Below are 22,155 nucleotides of genomic sequence, written 5' to 3'. Positions count from 1 at the left end.
ATTGCCTGGTATTTGGTTGGAAAATTATTTGAATATTATAGTTAGTCAAGTTGAGATCATAAATTAGTGCTTATTATGAATTTCTGATATGACTTAGGTTCATTAAAAAAAATCTTCATGATATATTTATACTTAGCACATTGTTTTCAATAAATCATTGGCATATGGCAAATTTCCCATATCTGTACTGTTAAAAAAGTTCTCAACTACCGCAGAAGTTGTTAAGTGTTGGAGAAAGTGGACAAAATGTAGTTCATCTTGAAAGTGATCATGGCTCAGGGAATTAAAAAATTGGGTCAAGCCTAAAATAAATTCAGGTAGAATGCAAAGTGTTTTAATAAAAATTTAAAAATATTCATAGCATTGGTTTCAGGCTACTTTTGTTCTCTGTGATCTTATCAATGCTTATTATTTTTTAAGAGTGAGGATGCTAATGATGACTTCCATTTTGGTCAAAACGTTTGTTTGAAATATTGTTGTGGTTTTTAACTTTGGAACCCCTTTCATTGTAATTATAAATTTTTGGAAAAGGAGATAATTCTTAAATAGATTAATTTTGGCCTCTGTTGATCTTAAATAGAATTTGAAGTGGTATAATAGTCCTTTGTCATAGCTATCGTTTGACTCATTTTATATTGTCAAATATAAAGTGCAGCATTTAACCATGTATCATCAAATTATAGTATTGGTAATGAAATAAACTTTCATAAAGGTTTAATAGTATAGTAGACTCATTCATCTGCCATCATTTAGGGAACAAAATATGCAGAAGAAGTGAATTTTTTAACTGAAGCTTACTTGATCAAGCAGAAAAACTTAAAAATTGTTAAAAATTTATCTAGAGTATTTTATATGCTCTTTTAGCAAGCAGAGATGAGTTGTCTATTTACTTTGTTCTTAATGTCATAATATCATTTCTTGTGTAATATAGAAAGGACATGGGCTTTCTGATTGATACTCGTTCTCAAACATAAGAAGTTTTTTTGTTGTTGTTTCTTCTTTTTAAAATGTTATATCCTTTCTTGATAATGGTGGTGATGGTAGCACTACATTGTGGATGTAATTAACACAATTGAATTGTATACTCGGAAGTGGTTAAAATGGGAATTTTATTTTGTATATACGTTAGCAGAATAAAAATAAAAATAAAACCCATGGAACTGTGCAATTCAAAGAATGATCCCTAATGTAAACTATGGATTATTATAATTGTATTATCACTTGTAACTAAGGTGCTACACTAATGCAAAATGTTAATAGAGAAAATGTAGGGTGGGGCACTCTATACTTTCTGCGTGGTATTTTGTAAATTTGCAAGTGGTATAATAAAAAAACCAATAAAAAAGAAAAGTTCTGCCTCTAATTCTGATATATTTACTAAATTTAAATGTTGCAGTATTTAAGGTCTTAGTAGTAGTTTAACAGTTCACACACTCAGGCATCTGTGTAAGAAATCTGGCTGACTGTACGTTCATTCTGCCATTAAAGTGCTCCCAAGCACTCTCCTCCTTGTGCCACCGCAAAAATGGCTGCCCGTCATTCACCCCATGTGCTTATGAGTATCTGTGGTCTCAGTGAGCCGACCTGCAATTTTCTCTGATTATTTCTAAAATGGCTAAATAGTATACTCCCTTTATATTTAGCTAATTCTAACAGCAAAAATTCTTTTTAACTAAGTGTTTCTTTCAACCTTACAGTTACTTGTTTCAAGCAGCATTTTCTCAAACAAAACTCAAGCACAGAAAAAGTATTTAAACCATTCTTTAATGTGTTGTGATGACATTTGGCTTGAATCTTATATTTAAAATCAGCTTTCCCTCTTTCATTTACATCTATCTGATGGGAATTGCCTTTCTCCCAGGTTGTTCAAGAAGACTATAGAGAAGAACATATTTTCTTCTTGCAGCAAAAGTTGCAATAGAAGTAAGTGGGGAGTTGCCAGGATATGCTTGTCTCCACAAAACAAGCAGAAAAAATTTCCATGAATCAAAGCCACTAAGTATGGTTTTCAGAGATGGTAGGACATAGTTACTTTCCCTAGAAAAATACCCAAAGTGCAGGCACACCCATTGACCACCAGAAAAATGTCCAAGTAAATGCTAGTTCAAACCTGTGCATTTCACTCTTCTTGCTGAGCTATTAAAGGGGTGGATATATACTATAGCTATAATCTTTTTTTCCCCTTTTCTATTTTTTGACCTCCCACATGCTTGGTATTCAGTTCTGCTTACAGAGTGTCTTGAATCTACAATAGCAGCTACACATACTGCCTCCACAGTAGCTGATGGTTTGCAGGTAACCTGTGATGCAGACCCATAGAAACATCTGTAAAAATAAGCTTAATCATGGAAAAGGGAAAAATAATGCAGAATCAGAAAGCAATTATTTTTTCTATTATTGATATTAGATATTGTTTTTTGAGATTATATGAATGAAATATTCTTTAAGACTGGTTTATATCACATTCCATCACATGGGGAAATATCTCAGGTCATTTTTTTGGGGGGGGTGAGTGTGCATGGTCCGGGTACTGTCAGGTCATTTTTTGTACAGCCTTTAGAGACCTTTTCAAGATATACAGGGCATGTATATCTCTGTGATTAGATCAGAGGAAATAAAACAAAATAATGGATATCTGTAATCTAGTAAGCAAATTAACATTAAACTGGTTTTATTCCTTTCTTGAAACCTTTGATACAGTTTTCAAAATTGTCTTTTATTGGGCTCCTTGTTGCTGTCTAGAAGTTTCCATCATTTGAAGGATTAATGACTACCACATTGTTGATGTTGGAAAGCATTTGTTAATTTATTGAACACTGCATTATTTAAGCAGAAGTCTCCAGCTGGCCTGAAAAATTTGAAGTCTAGATAGCATAGCCTCTGAGCTCACTTCTTACTCAAAAAACCTGAGGGGGCTCTCAAAATCACACCTGAGAGGTGAACTGCTGATAAGGAGTTGGAAAATACCTGTTGTATTTCAAATGTATATGTACACCCACCTTTCCCATGTCATCATCTTTCTGGTAGGTAAGAGGTTTTGTAGTTACCTAGGGCTGCTGTAATAAAGGACTACAAACAGGGTGATTTAAAACAACAGAGATTTATTCTCTCGTATTTCTGGAGGTTAGAAGTCTGAAATCAAGTTATGTACAGGTCCATGCTCTCTGTAACTTCTGGTGGTTGCTGGCCATCCTTGACATTCTTTGGTGTCCTTGGAGGTACCAGTCTGCCTGCAGGGTCATGTGGTATTCTCCCCTCTGTATGTGTCTGTGTCCACGTTTTCCTTATAATTATACGAGTTCTTAGAAAAGGACCCATCCTAATCCATTATGGCCTCATCTTAACTTGACTACATCTGCAAAAACTCGATTTCCAAATAGGACCACATTCACAGGTTCTTCATTGACAACCCAGTAGAAGGGCTAGGATTGAGAATTACTGAGTTTAAAATGCTGGAAGGTTTTAAGATATCCCTTCTCCTTAAGTAGGATGATTTATACTAATAATGAGAGGGGTTAAATACCTTATTACTGTGTGTAAGTTACTATGGTTCACATGTATTATTTTATTATGGCTCACGTGTATTATTTTATTATCACAGTACACCTCTGAGGTTAGTATTGTTATCCTCATTTTAGAGAAGAAGAGATTGAGTCCTACAAAGTTAGATACCTTGTCCAAGGTCATACAGCTAGTAACTAATAGAGCTAAGGTTCAAATTTGGATCTCCCTGACCCCAAGGTTCATGCCTTCTTCAACTGGGAAACACTGACCCTTAATTTTATGTATGAGGGGAGTACATACATACATTTCTTTCTTCTGAAATGTTCATTGGGATTCTCAGACATCAAGAAATTATCTTCTTCAATTTAACCATTTCTTTGAGAACCTTTTGACACTTTTTGCCATGAAATGCAATGTAAGTAGATGTTGCTTTGACTGAGCAGGATGAAGTGCAGTTTTATAGGTGAAGAGCATCATTGACTTGTTGGGACTAATAATGTTGTCAGACAGTAATGTTAAGAAGAAAAGTAATATACTGTTTAATGAGTGATATTTACTTGAGTCATAAAGGAACATTCAAACATCTGGAATATTTTTTAAACAGTATAGTGCAGAATATTTTCTCTCCCTTCTCACAGAAAATAGCATATAATTTGGAATGTATAAAAAGTTTTTGCATTTATATATTTTTATTTCACTGAGCACATGAAAATCATACTTTTAAAATGAAAGTTGCTTCATAGCCAGTTCTTATGTGATGCTGTTTTATCTTGTCTTTAATAACCCCAGTATTGCGACTTGAGCTCTTTTAATTGGCTTCTTGTTTAAAGAAAGATTGTTGAAACTATGCTGGTTCACAGGCATATAGCTTCATCCCACTGTTTTGGTATTTCCTTGGGTTGAAATACTGACAATAGTGGGAAAGTGGTTAGGATATGTGCAGTGTGCCAAGAAATTGTTATTCCAAGGTTTTCAACACTAGAGAGTGGAGATTATACTCCCTCACCAGTGTCATAATATGAATGAGCATTCTTCTAATTATGGATTCATTGGAGTACAGAAAGTTAGTGAATTTAAAGATGGATTAATACAGAATTACAGAATCATTAATATGAGAATTTCTTAGCTGGAAAGAGCCTTACAAATGAAGAACTCTTGGTTAAGAAATTAATTCTGTAACCCTCAAAGGCTAAAGCTCTAGGTCAAGGAGGATCTGACGTTACTGAATCACGGCTGCAAACATTCCGATTTGGAAGTGAGGGATCATAGCAGGAGAGGACTTTAAACTTCCCAGAATAGGAGAAAAAAAAAAAACAGAATAGTACTTTTAGGGCATGAAGCAAATAGAAATCAGAAAAATAAAATAATCTTTTATTATCATGAAGTAAAAATACTTGATTACAAAAATAGAAGCCTTAGGCGTTATACAATTTTTAAAAAGTAGAATAAGCCTATTTTAAAAAATAAAATGTGACTGTAAATTATTTGTATTCTTTTGACCATAAAATTTGAACTTGTTTTAAAAATATCTTTCATATATATACTTGTACATATTTGAAAAAAATATATTTTTTTTGCTTGTTGTCTAGAATCTGTGAAGGTTTGAACGGCCCAATGAGTGTTCTTATCATTGAGGCATTCTATGGCGGGTCCCATAGACAGCTGGCAGATCTGCTGCAAGAAGAGTTGGCAGACTGTGTCCTTCATACCCTTCCTGCGAAGAAGTGGCATTGGAGAGCACGGACATCAGCTTTATACTTCTCTCAGAATGTTCCCATCAGTGAACATTACAGGTAAAATTAGAACTCAGGATGCATCAGCTTATTTTAATGTACTCATTATAAAGGGTGTTGCATCTCCATTGGCATCTTGAGAATCCCTCCAACTCTGGAATTGGTCATAAGGAAAATTCCTTTAGAGAGTGCAGAGCAGTGAAGTGTACTGGCATTCTGAAGATACCTAGTCAGAAGGAAAATGGCTTTATAAAAAATGTGTGTACCTTTTCTCATTTGACTTGACTTGTGATTTTGTCATATGTGCACCTGACATATTTTGGCCTGAAATGAGAGTTGATCTTGTGCTCACTGTATTTTTTGTTTTTGTTTCTTGGTTTTTTTTTTTTTTTTGGTTCTATTTTTCTCTTGATGTCTCCTTTAGTAAATATGCTATTTCAGTTTAGTTCATTGTGTCTGCTATCTACTGGGAGCTCAGGTTATGAATGAATGAGGTATATAGAAACTTACAGTTTTTAAAGACCTTTGAGGTAAAGATACATATACACATTCAATCAGAGTATGGAAGATGGAGAACTTGATTTTGTTTTTTTTTTTTAACTTTTTTTGTTGTTAGTATAACATATATACAAAGCAAAGAAATAAACAGACAATAGTTTCAAAGCACTCTTCAGCAAGTCATTACAGCTCAGATCCCAGAGTTTGTCATGGGCTACCATATGAGTCCTTTTGTATTTTTCCTTCTAGCTGCTCCAGAATATAGGAGGCTAGCAGGCTTAAATACTTTTTTTATCATCACAATTGACTTTTTTTTCTTCTTTTTTTTGGTGAAAAATAACATATATACAAAAAAGCTATAAATTTCAAAGCACAGCACCACAGTTAGTTGTAGAACATATTTCAGACTTTGACATGGGTTATAATTTCACAATTTTAGGTTTTTACTTCTAGCTGCTCTACAATACTGGAGATTAAAAGAGATATCAATTTAATGATTCAGCATTCATATTCATTTGTTAAGTCCTATCTTCTATGTATAATTCCATCATCATCTTTGATCTTTCTGTATCTCTCTTTAGAGTTGTTTGGGTCATGGCAATTCTAAATTTTTGATATTGGAAGTGTCTGTCACTAATATGGGATAGGGAAGTGGAACTACCTGATGTTCTGGGGAGGCTGGAGAAATTGATTTTGATGAACAAATTGGAGATGGCTTTATAAGTGTTGGTAACCTCTGACTTGTTCTTTTTTTTTTTTTTTAAAGAAGTTCCAGTTTGTTTATAGATATATTATTTTTTTTTCTACACCTTACCCCCCCCCCCCATTCTTTCTTTTTTTTCCTTACCTTTTTACTCATCTGTCCATACCCTGGATAAAAGGAGCATCCGACATAAGGTTTTCATAATCACATAGTCACACTGTAAAAGCTATATAATTATACAATTGTCTTACTTATTCTTGAATGATGAGTAAATTTCAGGAGCACAGCCTTCAATTCTGCATTACTCTTATTTATAAGGAACTAGGGTCTGTCTATTAAAAAGTGTTGCACGGGACACTCTGAAAAGTTGAATGAGAAATACTGATTATATTTTTAGGGAAAGAGGTAGAATGGCATCTCTTTGAAGGTCTCTACCTCCTTATTCTCTATTTGTTATTTGTTACTACTTGTTTCCTGATTGTTGAATAGTAGGAGATTGTCCGGCTGTGGTTGACAGAAAGGCTGTCCTCGCCATTCTGGGCCCCTTTGTGTAGCACTGCATTGGTTTAGGAAGGAATGGGGAGTACCAGACTGGTAATTAATAGATTTAGAGTGGACAGTTGTTAAAGTAAGGCCCTGTTGCAGGCCTCAGTGTCCACCTTGGCTTCAGTAGCCATACCCATCTGCTGTTACTAAGGTGGAACTGCCACAAGGGAGACAGTAGCTTATGATTTAAATGTAGGTTGCTATTTTTAGTAATTTGGGGGGATTCAGATAATAGCATATTTTGTGTATGAAAAGTGGACATCATCTCTGAGACTTCAGATCATCAGATAAAATAACAGTGTGAGCTCAGATCACATTGTTTGAGATTTTAAAGGTAAAACGCTGTTTTGCTACATATTGAGAATTTTGTAATTTTCAAATAGAAAATGTATCCTTTTTAATATGTTAATGTTTTATATTCTGATACCAATAACTGCATATTATTGAGTCACTAATAGTATGAGAAATTTTAATGAGTGTATCGACTTAAAATTTGTAAAGGCAATGATAGCACCATTACTGTGTTAAAATATGACTGCTTAGAGATCCTTTCACATCATATTTAATTGTATTTTAAGCACCAATCTTATTATATTACTTAAGGTCAAGTAATCCAGTTGACTTTATAGCACATTTTCATTTAACAATACCATTCGACATAATAAATTTCTGCAGTGATTTGAGCATTGAAATGAACCTTTTCTATATCCGTTGTTTGTTTTCATTTTGATTATGCAGTTTTTCATAATATGCAAAATCAAATTATTGTATCACAGATATATGTATGTGAACAGCATGAAAATAAACTGTTCTGTACATAAGGTTTCCCACCTCTTTTGAGGCCTGAGGCATTATAAGCATCACAGTGCTCTTTATTTAGGAAGTACATTTCTGAGAGATGGTGATGTTAGGTTTCACTGTCATAGCTGTGACCTCTAATGATATCTACGATCTTTCAAGGTCAGCCATTTAAGCTGTGCAGTTAACTGTATTGATTTAATCAGACTTCACCCAAAGTTTAGTCTTTAACTTACACAAGTTTAACTTACAGTTATGTTTGACCATTGATAAAATATCTACTCTTTACCAAATAACTTTTTTCGAATAGTTTTGGAAAAATAACAGCAGCCTGAAGCTTATACTAAGTTAAAAAATATGCTCACCCAATCCTACATTGATATGCAAAAATAACCTGAGTAAATCTGATCCCTGTGGAAACTTTTAAATCTGTTTCAAGTTTTTGCTTTCTAGTTACTTCTCCCATTTATACATTTGGCAAATAAAATCATCAAAATTCAAAGAAGTAAAATGATAAAACCAATATTGCCAACAGTATAAAAATTTACTCTGAGCAAGTAGGCATGTGTCTGCTGAGAAAGACCTTGAATGTAGATACATACGTTGCTTTTCTCAGCTTCTGTACATGTAGTTGTTGTAAGCTTATTATTTGGCTTTAGCCTAGTTGGTTTGATTCTGCTTCATCTTGACAGCTAAAACAATGTATCATGATTAACGTTAGAGCTGTTCCATTTTATTATAGATTACAAAACCTGTAACAAGTTCTCTTTCTCAAAAGTAGCCAGTAGTATTGTAATTTTTAGGATATATTAAAGTCTTGCCTTTTGGAAACTTCACAAGATGCAGAAAAATCCTTCTAGTATAGGACATGAGAGATGGCCTTAAATTGTTTGTTGTAAAATGCATGAATCATTTGTTCCAGGATCAAGCATTTCTAGTATTTTCTTAGAATATACCTTAGACTATGCATCAAGGCCACTTCCTTCATTTTTTTTCTTTCATATTTTTACTGAACTGAATGAAAGAACCGCTGTTATTTAAAATAAATTTTCACCCTCAGAGGCTTATAATCTTTTTTTTTTTCCTGTCTGAGGTATTGTGGCAGGTACTGATCATTGCCTACTTAGAAGTCCTTTCTTGTAAAAGAATCAGAGTTGACTTTGGGGTGGTTAAGCACCCAGCTTCTGGGAATGAAGCATGATCCACCTCTTAGTTCCATTTTCCTTTGCCAGATATTCCTTTTCCCAATATTCCTTGCAGCTAAGGTTGGTTATGTCACCATGTTCTGACAAATTAGAGTTAAAATGGAAGACTTCCAGGGGTTCTTCCAGAATAGGTTTTGTTACATTTTGTTCTACTTATAAAAGGAGAAAGACATTTGAGAAAAATTTTATTTTTACTGTTCCCCTTCCCCAAACCTTGCAGTCTTCCCCTTTCTGTTTAAATGTGGCTGTGATGTCTCTAAGGCATGGGATGACAAGCATGAGGACAAAAAGCCTCTTTTACCCAAAACACCTGATGTAAGGTTGAGGGAGATTGATTAGACTTCCATTTTGAGAAATATAGTTACCTAGTTAGATCTGTCTCTAAAACATCTAGAAATGCTTTATAAAATGCAACAAATTTCCTTTTAAGTCTATGGTTGAGGAAAAGTAAAACACTGTAGGGCCCCAAATGAAAAGGAATCTGAAAATAGAATGGTAAGCTGGCTTTGAAGTTGCAGCTTCCTGATATTCATGAAGGGGACTGGTTTCACAAATTATGTTACATTCTTGGAATGAAATATTAGGCTGCTGTTTTAAGCTGAATGAAGAAGCTTTCTGTGTGTTCCTTATGGAAAATTTCCTAAGAAATATTAAATGTGCAGAAAAAGGTGCAGAACAGCATATTCCATGCTAACTTTTGTATAAAGAAAAATGTGCAGAAGAACTGAACAATGGAAGAGCACACTGGAAAAAATAAAAACAAATGCCTTGGCATTTGTGTAGTAAAACCGTCAGTGTCCCCCCATATCTCTCAGACCTTTTGGTGTGCCCTGGTCTATTTCCTCCTAGCAGTGTCTGCATCTCTTTGCCTGGGGAAGCAGGCTGTTCTGCCAGTGCAGGCTGCGGACTGCAGGCTGGGGAGAGTCCTGAACAAATGATCCTTCCCCCTCAGATTAGATTATTTAGAAATGTGTGCAGGATAGAAAAGATTAACAAAAGATCCCTTTAAAACCCTTTTTGTCAGGAAACGTAAAAGCATAATTCTGAACAACTCTTGTCAAAAAAGAAATTGTAATGGGTAAAAAATAGTAAGAACTGAATGATGATGAAAATATTACTTATCACAATGTGGGATGCCTTCTAGACTAACACACATCCACATCATCTTCAACAAATTTATTAGTATTATTGCATTTTGTTTGTTATGTGCAGGGTCTTCTAAAGGTTGCGGTCCCGGGCAGGGCCCTCCTACTTGGATCTGGGAGTAGTCCTGGAAAGGACATGACAAGAGTAGAAAATAATGAAGCTGGAAACAATTATTATGTAGTTACTTTGGTATAGTAAAATTGATAGACCAGAGGTATGGTTGGTTTCAGAAGAGCACCTTTTGAAATGAACAAATAACATAACCACTGATAAAACACAGATCAGTAAAAGTGGGAAATGTGCTGAATAACTTTGTGGTAATACATTTGAAAACTTACACAAAATGGTAATTTCTTAGAAAAACATAACTTATAACTCTTTACTCAAACTGAAATAGAAACCTGAATGGACCAATAATCATTAAAGATGTTGATTCATTTACTAAAAGTCTATCCACTCAAATCAGAGGTTCGGTCCTTGGGCTGTGGTTGATTTACTGCTCCAGTGTCGCCCTCCCTCTTTCCAAACTTGTGCCACCTGAGATTGAGTGTGTACCTCCCTCCCTTCCTCGGTTCCTTTGTTCTCTTTTAGGATTTCTTTATTGTAGCCATGTGAAGCCTAGCCAATATGGTACCTCTTCTTTTCCCTCTCTCCCTTTTTTTAATGTCCAGGGAGAGGCAAGAAAAGCAAACAGTTGTATAGAAAATAAATAGAATAAAAGTTCAGTTAGGTCAAGTAATGCATAAAATGAAAATAAAGCTTAAGGTGATATTTGATTGTTGATAGTTCCATTATGATATGCTTTTTTTTTAAATGGTACTATGACTGACATCTTTTACTATGCAGAGTCTCTGTCATGGAAAGTGTGATATTTTAATGAACTATTTAATGAGCTATTCCCAGTGAAGCATTTACTATAATTTACTTTGGGAGAATGAACATTTTTAGCTGATGTGAATCACATTTGTATGTTTGTTGTTTGTAACTAGTCTTTGTGAATAAAGTTATAGGTAAACCAGTGGATAGAGGTGAGTTAATAAGGGAGGTGGTATTTCTGAAACAATTCTCATTTGTAAATTAGTTATATAAATTTTACTTTGCTTAGTAATTGCATCTTTTTTTGCATTTTAATTTTTATTTCTTGTTAAAAGTACATTTTGAATAATATAGTATTTTAATCATGAAAACATCTTTTTATTACTGTGTATCATAGAGTATAAAAGTAAACAGTGATTTAATAAGAATTTTTATGTAAAGTGAAACATTGTTATACTTACAGTGGACAGTCATTTTACATCTCTACAGTGACCAGATTATTAATAGGATTAAATAGTATTAATATTAGCTAACAGTTTTGAACACCTGCATGTGCTAGACATACTACAACACTGACAGCTAGATATTGTTATCCTGATTTTACAGAGGGGGAAACTGAGACTTAAAGAGTCAAGTTTCTTGCACTGGGTTAGGGCACAGCTTGTACTAATTTGTACAGTTAGTGTATTTGAACTCAAATTTGGCCATATTCTGTTCTTTCTTTTTAAACCAATGCTCTTAACTATGTTATCTTAATTCCCAGCAGAAGCAAGGCAAATTAATAAAATAAATTAAACCTACATAACTTTTAAATAAAAAGATATTAGGGTTTACTATCAGAAGTGGGTGTGGTGCTTCTAGTGGTCTGGAGAAGTATTAGAGCTCTTGAGTGTTGTTTGGAGGCTGAATGCTTAATGCCAGAGGTCTTTCTAGATTTGTAATTTTGTAATGTTCTCATTTTTCCTCAACAATTGTCTCTTCAGTTTTCAGCCACAGAATTCTTAGGTCATTTGAATTTTCTTCTTTTGAGTCTTTTTCTTAAAACCCAAAGAAGGAACTGCATTTGATGCTTACTTTTTTTCATAAGGTAGACTCATGAATACATAAATAATATTCCTCTGTTTAAAATGCTCAATACCTGCCATGCCCAAATTATCCTGAAACTGGTATATTGTGAAGTTCTTTACTTGGTTCATGAACTTGACTAGAAGCCGATTCCATTACGCAACTCCATTACTGGTTTGCCTTATATCATTACCAGTTGTGTATACATCTTAGGGTCTGGTGATATTCAGACACTGTGTAAATAACTAGGTGCAGTGCAGCATCCCATAATTTCACTAAGATGTGACTGTTGTACTTAGGACAATTGGCCCAAAGAGCTTCCTCATCCTGGTTCATCAGCCTGGAAGTTTCCCTCTCAGTACTGCCTTGCTGTGAATTCCGGGGCACACAGCAACATTCCAGTATTTGTTTGGCCCTTAAATCTTCCTCCACAATGTTTCATCTTAGCGAAGTCTTCTTTGCTTGACAATATTGTTCAGATTGGCCATCTGGATTTTATGTTGACAATGGAACTGACTGCAATGCTGCAGAAATATAATAATATTTAACCAGATAATTAACCATTCAGTCAGCCTCTGTCTTTCTCTCACTTTCTTCTCTCTCCTACATATGCACACACACACAGGAATAACCACCCTTTTAATTACCTTAACAAATTCTTCATTGCAAACCTGAAAATTAAACCCATTACCATGTTCCCTAAAGGATTTTTTCAGGCTTTCACCTTTTCCACTTTACTTTGTGTTCCTCTGTCAGTGCTCTCAAGAAGTAAAATATTCCAGTGGCAGGGGAAGCAAAAAGTTTTCTTATTACGGAGTTTGTAGTTATTCTCACCACAAACTGCTAATTCAAAAGTAGCACATACTGTGAAACTACTGCTTAAGAGTTAAGCACTGCAGTTCAACTTCAAGTATGTATTTTTTAATATCCCTTCTATCTTACATAAAAAATAAAATAAAATATCAAATGTAAGCCTCTATACTGCCCCTCAGGTAAACTGTTCATATGGATGCAAGACATTATTTGTAACAGGCTCTGCTCCTTAAAGACCTCTAGGGTAAATCTCCATCCATATACTTACCCTTTGAAATTTGACAACTATATTTTAAAAGACAAACTTGCTGTTTATTATACTTTCACGAGGGAGAAAATCCTTATTTTTAATGAGTGGGATAGAGAGAAAAAAAAATTAAAAAAAATCCCCAAATGGATAAAAAATGTACTATTGTATAAAAGAGCTCTGGCTGTAGAATAAGAACCTGCATAATTTTGCATTTATAAGTACACACTTGTTTTTAGCATAATTGAAACTGTGAGTCTGATCTTAGAGCACTTCTAATCTAGTTGTTTTCAGGTGTTGAGTGACTTCACAGCTAATCTCCATAGGTTGGAGGAAACATTAGAAAATGAAAGGTATTTTAATTGTACTTCCATTTTGCACATTTACTCATATATTTGATAAAGTTTCCTGCTTTTAATAAGGTCTTAGTTAATGAAAATCTGTTTGCTTTTGCTGCTTTGTGTGCAGGTATCAATCTCCTGCTTACTGCTTTGGGGCCCCTAAGCTGTGATGCAGAAACTCTGTTTCCGTTTCTTTCTCTTAAGCTTTCTTCAGAAAGCTTTCAGGCTTGGTTATTCACTCAGAGTCAAATTTGGTCTTCTAGTCTCCCTTGTACACTGTCCTGTCCCTTCCATGACTAATTCATGCCCATCTTTCCTTTGTTTATACTCAGCTCTGGTTGATCACGAGGTGAACCTCCTGGGATCCATCCTGACCACTGACACCCACAGAGGTCACGACATGGGATGGGGGGGACAGGCCTTGTGCCGACAAGAGTGCACTCATGTCTGCTTTATCCTTTTATCTTTCTAAAGAGCACAGTCCTCTATTTTAGTGAATTTCTTCCTACGTACAGTCTTTCCTATAGTTCTTGTTGTTCACCATCTCATGCTTGATCCTTCTTTAGGAGAAATTCCTGGTGAATATGTGAAGTTGAGAGAGGGTCCAGGTGGTGGAATGGTTTGAACAAAGCCTCCTGGAACTAGTTTTCCTTTGGTTCTTTTCTAAATTTGTCTCCTCTTTTCCTTTCCCTACTCAGTATTTATTAAGAGCTTTTATATTAAGAGTCAGTGCCTATGCTAGCAGTGGTGACATAAAGCCATTGAGTGAGATAGAGAGAAACTTTGGCAAACTTGGACATACGGTGCTGCACATGGTACGCACCTGGTAAACCTTTTATTAATTGGTACTTGTATTGATTTGCTAATACTCATAGGCTTAAATAAACAAACCATCAATGACTTCTCATTGCATCTTGAAAAACCCAGATTGCATACAGGGGCTACCTGTGGTCCCTGTGACCTGGGCCCTGCCTGCTTCAGACCACTGTCATCTCACTAACCTGTGAGAGCCACACTGACCTCAAGCTCTTTCCTGCTTCAGACTCTGTTGCTGCTTGCTTGTCTCTCTGCCTGTCACATTTGTAAATGTCCCTCCACATACCCTTTGCTCTTCATCTTACTTACTTCTTCCCATCCTTCATGTCTCAGTTAACATTTCACCTTTTCAGAGAAGTCTTCCCTACCACCCTTTATAAAATAAACCCTCTATTTCAGCATTCTTTTCTTCCCTTTCTGTAATAACATTTTCTACAACTTATAATTATTTGGTTTGCTTACTTGAGTTTTTCCCTCTCTCCATTATATCCTTAGTTGCATGTTGTTTTGTTTGCCATTTTCTCCCCAGTACCCAGTACATTGCTTAGCAAATAGTAGCTGCTTAATAAATATGGTTGAATGAATGATTTAGTAACTTGTGGGTTCTAAAATGGAAATAAAATATGGTTACAATTAACGTTGCTAATTTCCGTTTTTTTTTTTCTCCCTGCCTGTGGGTACTGCCTGTATCCTGTGTCTAGGGATATCATCTATTCTACACAGAAACTGCTTAGAATCTTTTCATGGCTGTACTACTCAGCTTTATGGGATTAAAATTAAATATTCCATACACATTTACTCATTTTTATGGGATTAATCAGACTATGAAAGCAGTCATCATCTGTTATGTAAATTTTTTTTTTTTTTTTTTAAAGGAAAGACAGAGAGAAGGAAGGAAGGATAGAAGGAAGGAAGGAAGGAAGAAAGGGAAACATTTTTAAACATTTTCTTGTTTTTATTGTATTCTGTTTCTCCGTTTTTGTTACATGGGCTGGGGCCGGGAATCGAACCGAGGTCCTCCGGCATAGCAGGCAAGCACTTTGCCCGCTGAGCCACCGCGGCCCGCCTGTTATGTAAATTTTGATAAAAGACAATATATTTTCCTGGAATTTCCCTTGTTTAAGAGTAAATGTTTTTAGGAAAATTCTTTTTCTTATTTCAGGAAGTATTACAGAATCTAGAATATGCCTGTGATATTTTGTAACATTTCTTTTTATTGTATTTACAAGGCTTTTAATTTTGGCAGTGGCCACCCATGAACACTAACCTTTTAATTTGTGATGTGGGAGCTATCAGGATAAATGAGAGATTAGAATTTAGCCTGTCTTAGCTTTCCAGGGCTACTGTGACAAACACCACACAATTGGTTGGCTTAAACAAGAGGAGTTTATTGTCTCATGGTTTTGGAGGCTAGCAGTTCAACATCAAGTTATTGTCAGGACTTGCTTTCCTGCCAGAGTCAGAGTCATGTCTGCACCTCTGTTTCTGCTAAATTCTAACTTATGTTAACTGACTGACTGTGTCTAAATTTCTTTGTTTTCAAGGACTTCAGCGGTATTAGATTAAGACCCACCCTCATTCAGTATGACCACATGTTAAATAATAGGTTCAAAGGTCCTATTATGAATGGGTTCACACTCACAGGAACAGAAGTTAGGGCCTAAGCATGTCTTCTCTGGGGGACATAATTCAATCTGTAGCAGAAGCCAGAGGTATTTTGCTTGGACACCACAATTATTTCAACATTTTACATTTTTTAATGCTTTTAGACAGACATACATTCTTTATTTTGGCCACAAGAACCACTGGTCACCATTGTTGTATTAACAACCTGCTTCTCACATTTATGTTACTTTACAGGCCTTTTAGGCCTTTGTGTTTGTAGCCTCTGACTTAAAATATGTCCATGATGAATCTTCAAATTATCTTTAATAAAATTTACGGAAATATGCATATACATAAAAGAGTTTACTTTTTATATTTATGAATATAAATCAGTTGTGTTTGAAAGAAGCAACTTGCTAGAGGAATAGGGTTCTATTCCCAGTCCTGCCATTTATTATTTGTTTGGCTTGGAAAAGCCACTTTTTAGTTATCATCTTACTTTTTTTATCATCTGTAAACTGAAGGTTTTGGTGTCATCTAACCCTGATGTCATGAGCAAGTAATTAAAATCAAGATCAATATTTAAGGAATACTAATGCATGGGACTTATTTATCCCATCTTTCATTCAACTTTGTTATTGAGCACTGTTTCATTAACTTGGGTTATTTGTATAACCCCTGGAATTTTTATTATATTTTATGTTTAGATTTATTTTTAGGATTAGAGCTTTTTGGAGAATAACTTTTTCCAATAGTGCTTCTGTCTTTGCAGTTGCTCTGATATGAATTATTTGTTCTCATCTCCTGTTCCAGCCTCAGAATTTCATGATCGTGTATCACATTATCAAAGAGAAAATGTCTAACCTAAATGTTAGCTCTCTGTCTTTACAGGACATGGGATGTAGGGCATACACACCAAATATTTAACATGTTAGATAACTTGCACAGAATTGTCAGTATTGTGATGAGAGTAGCATTCACTGAGGAACTTCAGAGGATGGGGTTCAGTTCTCATTCAGCATATTAGAAGGTAGACCTGTGAGGATGTTAGGGATTTTGATAGGTGGATAGTAATGGAAAAGTCCTGTAGGAGAAGGAAATGTGAACAAAGGTATTGATGCAGGAAAATTAGGCAAATATTTAGAATATTCGAACAGTTTCCTTTAGCACGAACTTATTTTGAGTTAGAAGGAGTAGTGAGGGATCAGGTTGGAAGGATAGGCAGATTTTGTCTAGCTTCCATACATTCTTCAATTCAAGGTTAAGAAATTGAGGAGTTTTTACTCTAGGCAACATCTGTTGAAGGTTCTGTTATTCAGCTGTTTTGGTTGCAAGTGATTGGCATCTAATTTAAAATCACTTAAATATAAAGGAAAGTATGTTGGGTCATATAAATGGAACTCTCAGGGTGGTTGACTCCAGGTAAAGCTGAATGCAGTGATGTCATTACGTCTCTTGCTTTATTAACTGTACTTTCTTCTGTTTTCACTGTGTTCTATGATACACTCTCTCCAAGTGGATTGCTCCCAGAGCTAACTTTATATCCTGCCAGTTTAGTTACTCTGTCTGAAAGAGTACCTCTTTCCCAGTAGCTCTGACAAAAGTTCCATGATTGACTGAGTGAACTTTTTTTGTACTACATGGACTTTGAATTTTCTGTATTATGAAGTCAGATGGCTAGACCTGAGTCACTCAGAGAAAACTGAAATCAGTGAGTGAGGTCAACCCTAACCAAACACATGAACTGAGTAGGGGAGGTCAAAAGGAAAATTTGCATTGCTTTTTCTTAAGAGAACGGGAAATGCATATTTTGCAGGCAAAAGCACGATGAGTATTATAGTAAATTACCAGAGTGAGATAAGGAAAACTGCATAGGATGATTATTACATTAAGGCAGGATAGAGACTGTGTATGAAGGTAAAGAAGGTCACTGCATTCTAAACATCTGATGGAGAAACTGAGATTCTGAATAAGAACCATTATTGTAGGATAGAAAGTAGGATAGGGATTAGAAATATGAATGAAATTTATATTGCTTGTACTTTACTCATTGTGAAATTTGTCTAGAAACTTAACTAATATTTACCTTTGTCCTGTTTCTGAGAAAGATTTAGTCAAATTCAAGTTTAGTCAGAATCAAAGAAATCAGTTAAATTACTTTAGTGATTATAATTATTTTAAAAATATCCTAATTATAAATCATTTGTATTTTTACTCATTATAGATTGAATCAGTGAGTTTGTCTTGACAGCATTTGTTTTAAATTGCTCCACGTACTTAAGTATAATAAAATTTATTTTCTTTAAAAATTTAATGCAAAAAAAATTTTTAATGCAATACTGACTCTTTTCCTCTTTTAAATAAAATTTGCAATATTAAAAACATCTACATACATATACTTACATATACTATCAATAAGAGATTCGTTTTTAGTATTAACTTATCAAACTTAACTAAAACAAAGTAAGTCAGATATAACATCTGTGTAATTCTATTTTGTGTTAGATCCAAAAGTGAAAATCAATGAACAAAGCTTGTGGTTGCCACTCTACTTAGTATACAGTTCAGAATAGTATACAGCTCTTTCTCTTTCTCAGCAAAGCATTTATTTATTGAACACATACTCTGTTTTAGGTACAAATTATGAAAGGGTGAATAAGGCAATTTGCTTTAGGAACAAATTTTCATCTCTTGGATATAGTTCTAATTTTGTTATTTTGGTATTATTTGAACAGTGTTCCTCAAAGCCAGTGTTTCTAGAGCAGTCATATACTAGCAGTGTTTCCTGGGAAATCCCCCATTTTTGGTAATCTGTCTATCACCACAATAGCAGATATAAAATGTGCGGGGTTTTAGCCCATAGTTTCTCTGTGTATCCAGTATTGATATAGAACTGATTGTGTGGGTTCCAAGGTTTTCAGAAAATGAAAGTAAGTCAAAATGTGAATTAGTTTTTGTCATTGAGGTTATTTTTCCTCTATTATATCCTTTAATAGAGTGAAAAAATTTCCATGAAATCCAAGTTATATTCAAGACAGTATCATCTCTATATTTTGCATGTATTTATGTGTGAACATTTGTATTTATTTGTGTAACATTAGCATTATGGAATTTTTCATTCAGATGTAATGATTCTTAGCATTCATTTTATGACATTGCCAACTGTCTTAAGTGTTCTCAAAGGGGATTTTTACCTTTTAAAAACATGGAAAAATATCATCTTACTTTCATTGAGAAAATATTTTGCTGTACTATTGTTAAAATGGAAACCAATTGAGAGCTCAGCACCATAACTGTTGCAGTTTAGGAATCCTTGATTTACTTAATTTCTTATTTCATCGCAGTTGTGGGTGAGAATGAAGAGATTATAACTTGGGGTTCTTATAAAGAAATGATTGGTTGGGCTATGCAATCGTTACAAATATCAGTGATCTTTTACTTTCAACTCTCCAGAATATTTAATGTCATTTATATTTTATTTGCAGGATTTTTCAAAAAGTAAGAGAATCAGAGGTTAAGAGTTGAGGTCCAATTTACTCTGAAATTTGAATATTGTTTAATGTATATGTGAAGTGTATTAAGTTTTCTTATGTCAGATTTTGGTATTAAGAACTTGGAATATAAAAAAAAGACACACACATACATACACATAGCATGCAAACAAGATGTAAAAACAGTGGCAATTTTAGAATTGGGCTACCTGAAAATTATTCAGGCCTTTGGAAACATGATCTTAATACTTGCCTTCTTTTAATCAGTTTTATTTTAGATAAAATGCTGGCAGATGGTAGTGATCCATATAAACAATGTTGAGTTTTCTTCATTTTTTCCATGGAAAAAAGTTTTGGGAAAACTTTTGCTCTTTAATATGTTCAGCATGCATATGTTTTATATGTATAAAACCAGAAATAAAAATGCAGTTACTAATTAGATGTCTAAATCTGAGAGGAGTTGTGGTAAGTACTAGTTTTAAGAATTATTGAAAAAGAAAGTTTTGATGAATAGGGTTTTCTTTTTTGCTGTTGTATCCTTCCAGTTTTTCTGGCTCCAGAAAGTAAGGCATTTGCATTATCAGTGTTACTTAGTTATTACGTTCTCAGATTTCTAGTGGATATTGTCACTTTTTTATGATAAACCTTTAGATGTTGATGGTATCAAAACTTGTATAATTTAGGATATTTATGTTCTATAATGATCTGTTTTATATTACAGCAAAAAAGTTAATACTTTTCTTACTTGTATCAGGATTTAGGACTTAAATGGGCATACAGAGTTACAAACTTTGATGTGTTTTAGATCTTAGAAAAATGGTAGGAGATCTTTGAAGTAATATTTTGCAAGCTGGCTTTGTTCTTAGTTTGGTTTTACATTTTAAATGTGGGGGTTAGGGAGATCCCTTCCTTCCAAATTTATCTCTATGAGTCAACTGAAGTTTTTCTTCTAACAGTGTGTCATGAGAAGGTGCCATCTAAATCAGTATTTCCATATTTGCAAGTTTTAATATTCAGTTTGTATTAATTAGTTTTCACCTACATTTCTGTTTTACTTTTTGTCATTCAGTTTTCTTTTCAGATGATAAACATTTCTAACCAAGAATGACTTGTGTTTTTCATAGACACAGAGCATCAGTTGTTCTACCAGTTATTTTTTCCTACTGAGTAAATTTGTTAGCAACCCCAAACCACAGATTAGGAACATAGATATTGATTACTCCTGATTTGGAAATATTAGCCCACACGGTGTGAATTCCTTCAATGTTTGGGCATTCCTAGGAACATATGATGAGTTATGTTTTTCCCTCTTGTACCTAATATATGTATTATTATATAATAGCTCTGAGGAAGGGGAAAAGAGGGACTAGAAGTTAGAGGAGCAGTATCAAAGCCAGTTTGTCCATTCGCCCATATCTGGGCAAGTCACTCTCATTCTGCATCTTCAACTGCAAAATTTTTGTGGTTCTGGCATCAGTTTTGAAGTCTACCTAAAAAAGCAGTGATCAATCAAATATTATAGTAGGCAATAATAGTAAATTAAAATAGTGGTTATATTTATAATTATATATCTGTTATTAGAAAAGTGAATTAAGAATATTTCACCAGTGTATTCATTTCTTTTACATTTGTTTTATGCTTCCTGTTTTGTAAGGTAACTTTGTTAGGTACTTGATTCAAAAGTATGTGACCAAATGCTCTGTTTATGATTAAAATGGAACATGGTTGAATCACACTCTTATGAAGTTTTTTAAAGGAAAAATGGGTATATAGTTGGCTCATCATTCTGTAAAGCAATGTTTCATATCAGCAGTAAATGACTAACTTTTTAACAGAAAGTAATTTCACATATATAGTATTTTCCCTTGTTTAATCTCAAAGGAAACATATTATGTGAATGTCTGAACATGTAGAAATTTCTCTCATTAATTTTCTTTTTATTTATTTATTTATTTATTTATTTATTTATTTATTTATTTATTTATTTATTTATTTATTTATGTTGTGTTATGGGGTGCATGGTCTGGGAATCTAACCTGCGTCTCCCACATGGAAGGCAAGCATTCTATCACTGAACTACTCACTCACATTAATTTTAATAAAAGAAAACAGCTGAACATCATAACTGCCAAAATATCTGATAAATTGAAATAAATGTTCTAAAATATTTTCCTGAAATTGACATGAATTTTAAACATAATAAGTGATTCTTTTCTTGCTCACAGTACAGATAGCCATTAGAGGTCAACTATGTAACTGGCCACCATATTAGTGCAGATTATTTAGCTTGAAACTATCTTTAAAACAGATTTTAAATATGCTGAAAGCATTGTAATAAAGTTTTGACGAGATCTTATGTAAATTAATTTTGTATTTTCTCTATAAAAATTGACTTTTCTTCTTATTTCTCAAAAAAAAAAAATCTCTGAGCACATTTTTACCTTTGGTAATTGGTGTTGGAAGAAAAATATACTGCAGGAAATTTTGAGAAGTGTATTGTCCAGCTTGTTGCAGAGGGTGATATCTGACATGCTCACTGGACTCCCCTCCATTTTTAGACACAGTTTAATTCTTTCGTATCACTGGTAAAAGAGTGTATCTAAGATAAATGAGCACTCCCGACTCCTTACACACTAGACCCCAAGTCCCTCTCCCAGATCATTCTAAAGCCTCATGTATTTGTTTTACCCTTCATCTCACTAAGTAACAAAGGAGCAATTTTGAATAGCTAGTTGCTGTTTTTGCTTTTTGTCATTGCTAAGCGGCGTTACTTATTTCATGATTCTTAGGATGAATCATGGTAAGGGAGTGGTCCATCTGTGAATGGA

The 22,155-nt window shown here is 34.2% G+C and overlaps 1 protein-coding gene across 5 annotated transcripts in view; it reads left to right on the top strand.

Moving 5' to 3' along the window:
• Positions 1-22,155, top strand: part of QTMAN (queuosine-tRNA mannosyltransferase) — a 277,907-nt gene that overhangs the window by 19,813 nt on the left and 235,939 nt on the right. For all 5 annotated transcript variants that reach the window (XM_077153702.1, XM_077153700.1, XM_077153699.1 and 2 more), the window contains exon 2: positions 5,094-5,297. In XM_077153702.1, coding sequence (XP_077009817.1) covers positions 5,119-5,297 — 179 coding nt within the window. In that variant the 5' untranslated portion in view covers positions 5,094-5,118. The remainder of the gene's footprint in view (positions 1-5,093; positions 5,298-22,155) is intronic.

The sequence above is a fragment of the Tamandua tetradactyla genome, chromosome 3 (assembly GCF_023851605.1).
Source record: "Tamandua tetradactyla isolate mTamTet1 chromosome 3, mTamTet1.pri, whole genome shotgun sequence".
Taxonomy (NCBI): domain Eukaryota; kingdom Metazoa; phylum Chordata; class Mammalia; order Pilosa; family Myrmecophagidae; genus Tamandua; species Tamandua tetradactyla.
This window is presented reverse-complemented; position numbering and strand designations above follow the sequence as displayed.